Below are 8,489 nucleotides of genomic sequence, written 5' to 3'. Positions count from 1 at the left end.
GGGGGGGGGGGGGGGGGAAAGGGGGGGGAGGGGGGGGGGAAGAGACAGAAATCTTTAATTAATTATTAAAGAAATAAATAAATTAAAAAATAAAAATAATAAAAAAATGCTGGGAGGAAGAAGAAGTGAGCTCAGAAGTCATACAGCTCCTCTCAGGGCCAGATGCCATGCAGCTCTCTCCAGGGCAGATATGCAGCCAACCACCAGGTCAGACATGCTGAATCTTTCCTGGTAAGCGCACCTCATGGTGCTACATAGATTATTAGAAATGGGTTAAGAGGTTGAAACTAATGGGCCAGGCAGTGTTTAAAAGAATACAATTTGTGTGTTGTTATTTCGGGGCATAAGCTAGCCAGGCGGCCGGGGTGCTGGGGACACAGCCCTGCCACTCCTATTACAACACTGGTTTGAAACTGCTGTTCAGTGTCATGCGTTGCAACCATGACATTGGCCATGATGGGTGTATTTACACTTTTAATTGCCAATCAGCACTGATCAGATGCACCTTGGTCCCTGAAGTGCGATTGCTAAGCCTTGTTCCACAGCTCTAACCTCAGCTCTTCTCACTCCTGTTGCTGATCCTGATTATCTCTGGAAGGCAGTGGAGTCCAGGCAGAACTTCTTCTCCCCCAGGATTGATAAAGAAACACATTTATAGAGAAGCAGAAAGAACCGACTGAGCATCACATATAGAAACAGTCATCCTGGCTCTGTTGAGTTTAGTCTTAGATGTTTTATTATAGATTTTTGAGGATGGGCTCAAGAGGAGAGAGATACACACAGACCATTTTCATTAGACATGGAATTCAGCAACATGGCAGCAAAGCAGTTCCATAATGGGGACAGAACTTGAAAAAGTGACAAATCCCAAAGTCTCACAGAAAGCGAATTTGGTATCTGGCAAAAGTAAAAGACAGAAGAGTGAACAAAAACCTAGGGTAAGGGAGGAATGATACACCTTTCTGAGTGAAGACTCCAAAAGGCAAGCAAACATAACAGAACTCATGGATGCACCTGAGGGACTACACACCCTCTCTTTTTAAAGGACTGCAGCACTAAGATATTGTCAAGAATGGGCCTACCTGCCTATTGCACAGTGTACAAAGACCCAGAATATCAGAGTGATTTGGCAAAAGTCTGCCAGCTGGCAAATGATAAAACTAACTCCAGGGTCTGGGCACTTGCTTTTTGAGTGAGACTGAATCTGCCATGTCTATCACATGTTTAATTGTGTGAGTTCAACCTAATGATAGTACATGGGGGTCTATCAAAAACTACTACTGCTATTCAGAGCCTGGCCTATTCCATGGTGGTCATGTTACTACCCCAGAGGTCAGCAGTAAGGAACAGTCAAACTCTATAGAGGTTTTCATCTGCACTAGGTAGACCCACAGGCCTAAAGGAGAAGATGGTGAGCTTGGAGAAAAAGAGAAGACAGCAGGCCCATAGCTCTCACAACCAGGGACTTCTTAATTGGTCCCTAGCTAACAATGCCTCATTAATGGACCATGTAAGAATATACTCAGTTGGTAAGATGAGCACTTCAAAATGTGTTCTGGTTTTATATCTAGAGAAGGAAGTGATGAGGACCATGACAAGCAGTGAGAGGATGACCATAGAAAGGGGCTGACAGGTGTCTGCAGAGAATATCACCCCATCCACTTAATTCTTTATATCCTTTCCTCTTGAGGACACCTTTGATGGGGTTCACATGAGACAAACATCTTAGCATTCTTTCCCATTTTGAAGAAAGTTACAGATCTCTCCAAAATCATTCTATCCACCTTCTATCCAATTTTACTATTATATTCCATGGATGTTCATTACCAATGTAACCAGCCCATGGACCAAAATGCACTCATCAATATAGACTCTTTCCTTGGAGAAATTTGTTCTTCCAAATCAAATGTCATGGACAGTCCTCTGTCCCTGGATGGTTTTCTCCTCACTTCTATCTTCAATCACATCCCAGAAACAGGGAACAGTGCTTTGCTGGCCATGTGCAGGTTTGACAGAAATGTCACATAGAACCATGTATTACCATTATGAGTTTTCTAACTTTCTCTTCTTCCTCAATTCACAATAGGGAGCTAACTGCTCATGGGGACCACAGACTCACCCGTGGAAGGGAAGTAGCCACGAAGACCACTTGGGCCATTTGCTTGTATAACCTACTTGTGCCTTCATGGACTTGTCCACAGTGACATTTTATCACAACAGCTTTGAGATCCAGTAAATGTATGCTCAGTCAAGTATGAGGTGACAGTCCAAGCAGCCAACTGCCCCTGTCTTCTCCATAGTTTTGGAAGTTTCTTGCCATGTACTCCCTGTTTACTCAGGTAAAATTTTATCCCATGAGTAGCTGATGGGGGTTGAAGACTCTATAATTACACGTTTGTATAACTAGATAGTTATAGCTACATTTTTTTGTTACGAAGTTCAGAAAAGAAACTTACAAAAGAGATGTAAAGTTTATGAGGTTGAAAGAAATAAAAACTCACTTTTTTTCTAAAATATTACAAGGTCTAAATATTTATAGGTTAGTAATAAAAGTCAAAAAAGAAGTGGTTTAGGTATAAAACTTTGAATTCATCATGATAGGATGGAAAATAATTTCTCTGCATTTGCCAAATACTAACTGATTGGACATTGTAAATGTAATTCTTTCTTTTCTTTAAAAATGGTGTACATCTCTTTATTTTCCAGTCTATCAAATATCATTGTTTATATTGTTATCCAATAATCCTAACTTTTTATTTTCATATTTGATTAAATAATTTACTTTTCATTTTACATACCAACTCCATTTTCCCCTCCCTCTCCTTCTCTCACCCTTCCACCTCCCCACTTCCTATGCCCATCCACTTCTCAGAGGGGGTAAGGCCTCCCTCAGGGAGTCAACGAAGTCTGGTGTAACAACTTAAGGCAGAACCAAGCCCCTACCCTCCACATTAAGGCTTAGCAAGGCATCCCCATATAGGAAGTGGGCTCCAAAAAGCCAGTTCAAGAACCTGGGATGCTACTGCCAAGTCCCTCCAGCAACAGATAAAGCCACATAACTGTTAGCCACATTCAGGGGTTCTAGTTCAGAATGGATAAAGAAAATGTGGTGCATTTACACAATGGAGTACTACTCAGCAGTAAATAGCAATGGCATCTTGAAATTTGCAGACAAATGGATGGAACTAGAAAAAAAAAAATCCTGAGTGAGGTAACTCCGACCCAGAAAGACAAACATGGCATGTAACTCGTGCATGCATGTGATGTGTAAAGCAAAGGATAACCAAACTCTAACCCACAATCCAGAGAAGCTAGGTAAAAAGGAAATGTAATTCTTATTTAGTAATTGTTCTTACTGATATAGTTTTATTATGTTAGAATTAACACTTTCCATTTACTTAGATAAAAGGGAGAAATGTTGTGAAATATTTGATCACTTTATTTGAAAGGCATCTCTTTATTGATTAGTAAGACCTGAATGACCAATAGCTAGGTAGGAGAGAATAGACAGGATATCTGGGGAAAGAGAGGAACTCTGGATGAATCCAGGCTCACAAGGAATATGCCGGCAAGATGTGAAACATGCCAGACAAACAAGATAGAAGAGATGTAAAAGGCAACCTGGAAAAATTCAGATTAATAGAATCAGTTAATTTAGGTTATGAGAAGTAGTTGGGGAATAAGCCAAAGATAAAGGACAAACTTTCATAATTAATAATAAGACTCCATGTCATTGTTTGAGGGCTGGCAGTCGAAGAAATTTTGAAGAAAAAGTCTGATTGCACACATAGATATCCCCATGAAGAAGAATGTAACTAGGCCCTTGCCACATAACATACAAAACAATTAATTCAGAAAAAATCAAAATCTAAAAGAAACTTTAAAAACAAAACATGGGAGTAATTTTCATGACATTGAATAACGAAACAATTTCTCAGCTCTACTGCAAAACAGCAAGAGAGAAAAGTGCTTGGTCACATGGAGTGGAGTATTCCTATAACACCAGCACTACTAGGTCAGAGGTTCGAGGATCTGTGGGTTTGATGCCAACATGTTCCAAATTGTGAGTTCCGGAAGAGACAGAGCTACTTAAGGAGACTCTCTGTTTTTTTAAAATATATGATTTGCATTTTACCAAATATCATCAAAGACACAAAAATTCTCCCAGGTATCGTGTCCCATCCTATAATCCCAGCACTGGGGAAGACAAGGAAGAAAAACTGGAAGTTCAAGGTTAACTTCAATATTGTATAAAGTTCCAGGCTAGCCCATATTTACAAGAATTCTCAAAAACAATTCTAAGAGTAAACAATAGTAAGGAATATTAACGATGAATGTAGAGTACCCATTATCCAGAAATATCTGGCCACAGAATAGAACTAGGGAGCCTGGGGCCTCCTTAGGAAAGAATAGTTCAGACACTAAATCAGAGAGGAATCTGCTGATTGGTCAGTTAAGAACTTCTCTGAAAATGAGAGGCAATCCATACCCTCCATCAGAAAATGGTAGAAAGGGAGCCAGCAGTCAGCAGTCAATGGTTGCACATGCCCTTGGCTGCTGTCTATGAGGAGAAAAGTTGGGAAGGCTCTGATGAGAACCCAGATTCCTTCACTTCCGGCATTGCAGTATTTGACAGAAGAGGCCATCAGGTTCCCCATAGACCACACTGAATTTATGTGTGAAATTAGTTCTCTGAGCTGTATTGGTTATGTTCCATAATCTACGAGCTCACCTCTATTCTGACAACACTGATGTGCTACTTAGCATACAGTGCCTCAGCTTCTGCTGTCTCTACTATCATGCTATCCACAGTTAGCATGTTTTGTGTTGGTTTGTATGTGTGCTTTTGATTTCTAGGAACTATACCAGGTTATAAAATGCACATGGCTTGCTGCCTTCTAAGGAGAGGGGTCAATATATTATTATACCATAGCCACAGAGCTTGTATTACTTCTCTCTACACAAAAACTTCCCGCTTCCTGCTGTCAGGCTGGACCATACTACTTCCTTTGGCCACGAGAATGTGTGGAAAGAGAAGCAGGTTGTTCTTGAGAAGCTGAGTCATTGTCAGTTTGTCCACTGTTCCTTTACCTCGGATCTATGATGTCATGTTGGATATAAGGTTCCTCCTTCAGGATGGGTGTGAGAGGACAGAAGATCATTCCACAGAACAATTAAATCCAGATGCTTTTCCTTTACCAAAAAGTGATAATCCACTCAAACGTCTCATGGATCCTGGTTCACTAGTCCACCCTACCATGTGCCATCACCTTGAGAAATGCCCTTTTGATGTCTTTGTTCCTCAGACTGTAGACCATGGGGTTAAGCAAGGCAGTGAAGGTATTATAAAAGAGTGAGATCTGCTTGTCTCGCTCAGGGGAGTAGCTGGAGTTGGGTCTCATGTAGATGTAAGAGGCTGGACCATAGAAGAATGAGACCACAGTCAGGTGGGAGGCACAGGTAGAGAAAGCCTTGCAGCGGGCTTGGGTGGATTTGATCTTGAGAATAGCCATGGCAATATGAATGTAGGATGTCATAATGAGAGAAATTGGAATAAGACACATAAGAATACTCAAGACCTGGTCAACCCTCTCAATGAGGTGGGTATCCATGCAAGCCAGACTACGCACTGAAGGGCCTTCACAAAAGTAGTGGTTGACTTTGTTGGGCCCACAATATGGTAGACTCATGGTGAAGAAAGTATGTAACAAAGCAGACAGGAAACCACAGACTAAACACCCAGTTGCCAACTCTATACACAGTCCCCAGTTGAGGATGACAGTATAATGCAGTGGGTAGCAAATGGCCACATATCTGTCATAAGCCATGACAACAAACAACATGCTCTCAGTAGCAGCCAAGGCACCAAACACATACATCTGCATCCAGCATCCAGCAAAGGAGATGGTCTGAGAGTGAGCAAGAAGATGCATCAACATCTGGGGCATGGTGGTTGTGACATAGCCCATATCCAACATGGCGAGTATGCAGAGGAAGAAGTACATGGGAGTGTGCAGATGTGAGTCCAGGCAGATCAGCAGGATGATGAGTCCATTGCCCATGACTGAGCTCAGGTAGATGAGAAGAAACGCAACGAAGAGGATGCTGTTGGTCGTGGGGTCACTGGAGAAGCCAAGCAGGATAAATTCAGAAACCCAGCTTTGGTTCTGCCCTGGAATCATCCACATGGTTGAGGCTGTAAGAGAATCAATTCTTCTATGTGTCACCTGACACAGGCCAGCTATAGAGGCAGAAAGGGAAGATACATCCTGGTGAGATGGCTAAAAGTTTAAAAGCACTGACTACTCTTCCATGGACTCAGACAACTCAGAACTATCTGTGCCTCCAATTCCAGGTAAAGTGACTCCCTCCTCTCACAAGTACAGGTCAGACACACATATGGTCACAAGCATGTATGTAGGCAAAAACACATACACATGAAATTAAAAAACTTTTTAATTAGGAAACGAATGGTTGGCATGTGAGTTCTAAGCATTTTTCTCAAGTTACTGAACCTCCCAATGGCTCAGTCTCTTCACCTATCAAATGAGGCTGATGACAAAAATGTCTCAAGAGAGTGAGGAATATCGAAAGCATTTCACATAACTCATGGAACCAGAATATAACGCATGACATGTGTGCAGTCTCACAGTCTCATTCCACCTCTGGAAGGCAGAGGTGGGATCCACAGAATAAGATAGCTAACTACTGAAATCATGGGCACTGGATTCAACTGAGATACCCTGTCTCAAGGAATAAGGTGAGAGCAGTTGAGAAAGAACACCATGTCAGTCTCTCAACACACACACACATACACACATGCATACACACACACACATGTACTGCAGACATATGCAAAAGAGAGTAAGCATATAGATGAAGGAGACAGAGCTAATGTCAGTCAGACACAAGCTCTCATACTTGTAGTCCTATGGGAAATGATAGAAGTTTGTGCCGGGCGGTGGTGGCACACACCTTTAATCCCAGCACTTGGGAGGCAGAGACAGGCAGATCTCTGTGAGTTCGAGACCAGCCTGGTCTACAAGAGCTAGTTCCAGGACAGGCTCCAAAACCACAGAGAAACCCTGTCTCAAAAAACCAAAAAAAAAAAAAAAAGTTTGTGTATAATACAATGGAGACTCTGTAGTCTTCCCAGGGAATGCTGATGGATCGTGGAGTATTAATAAGAAAGTCACTTATTCTTTTTCCACTCCCATCTCCCTATGTACAGAAACATTCAATTCCAAGTAACTCTAAGACATCCATTATTTTATTTATATTCAAGCATGATAAATACATCTATCCATTATTTTGCAGGAAGCAAAGGTAAGATTTCTCTAAAGAGCACTTTCCTTTAAGGGAAAAATAATGGTAATTTAGAATAAGCAATGGTACTCAAAATACTTATAGAGAGAATTAGAAAAACATAAACGTAACAGCAGATGCTCCCATAGAACAGTGAACCACATCTCAAGGGCATTTCACAGGCAGCTGTCCAGTGAGCACTGAGGAGGCTGAGGTTCTCAGCATCATTACATCGGGAAACTACAAAAGATCAGCACAGCACCAACGCCCACCTCCTCTTCTCAGTCTCCCATCACCACACTCCTGCCAGCCTGGCTACAATGACAGAATCTAGTGTTGACAATGTAACTGGATCCAGTGGGAGAGTGAATTAAAATGATCCCTTTACTGTGTGCCTGGCTGTGTTCCCTAATGTTGAACACTGTTGATGCATTGCCTAGCAATACAAATTTAAACCATATTTCTGAAACAATATGTAAACACAAAGATCCCTACAAACACATGCTCAAGGAAAGACATGTAAAGGAAATTTCCTAACACTGCCCAAAATAGTCACCACTCATGCTAACCAGCAAGGCAATGGTTAAGGCAGGAATTGCTCTGATGGGAGTAGAAACATGAAAGAGACTCCTAGACATCCTCAGTCTTCTCTTTCCCTGTCCCCATCCCCTCTCCTGACCAGTCTACTGCTCATAACCCTCACAGCTGTCCTTCCTTTCAACCCAGTCAGGAGCCCATCATCTCTCCCAGCATTTGTGCATCAGCATCTCTGCATCAGCATCCATGTGCCCCTTGCCTTTTAATATTCCTCCTCAATACAGTCTTTTCTTTTTTGAATTTTTAAAATTTATTTTCATATAATATACTTGAATCATATCCTTCCTTTCCCCCAACTTCTCCCAGACTCGCTCCACCCAACTTTGTTTTTTTAACCTCTCATACTTTTCTTTAAGACAAAACAAAACAATCTACAGAAATTAAAAAAATAAACTAAAAGAAAGAAAAAAATCTACCACATCTATGGAGTCAATCTCCTGTTGGCAAACTAATCCTGAGCATGTGTCCAGTCATAGACTGTAACTGGTATGCACAGTGACATGCTATATAAGAAAACTGATTGTTCATTCCTGATAGGAATCAACTGCAATTAAATTATTATTATTATTATTATTATTATTATTATT

The 8,489-nt window shown here is 41.3% G+C and overlaps 1 protein-coding gene across 1 annotated transcript; it reads right to left on the bottom strand.

Annotated features, from left to right (window-relative positions):
* Positions 1-5,243: 5,243 nt before the first annotated feature.
* On the bottom strand, positions 5,244-6,230 carry LOC126513108 (olfactory receptor 2A12-like). Its single transcript, XM_050161259.1, has one exon. The coding sequence runs from the start codon at positions 6,186-6,188 to the stop codon at positions 5,244-5,246; it is 945 nt and encodes a 314-aa protein (XP_050017216.1). The 5' UTR covers positions 6,189-6,230.
* Between the last annotated feature and the right edge of the window lie 2,259 nt (positions 6,231-8,489).

The sequence above is a fragment of the Alexandromys fortis genome, unplaced genomic scaffold, assembly GCF_014885135.2.
Source record: "Alexandromys fortis isolate MF-2015 unplaced genomic scaffold, M_Fortis_MF-2015_v1.1 scaffold_122, whole genome shotgun sequence".
Taxonomy (NCBI): Eukaryota; Metazoa; Chordata; class Mammalia; order Rodentia; family Cricetidae; genus Alexandromys; species Alexandromys fortis.
The sequence above is the reverse complement of the archived record's forward strand: the minus strand, read 5'-3'. Positions and strand labels throughout refer to the sequence as shown.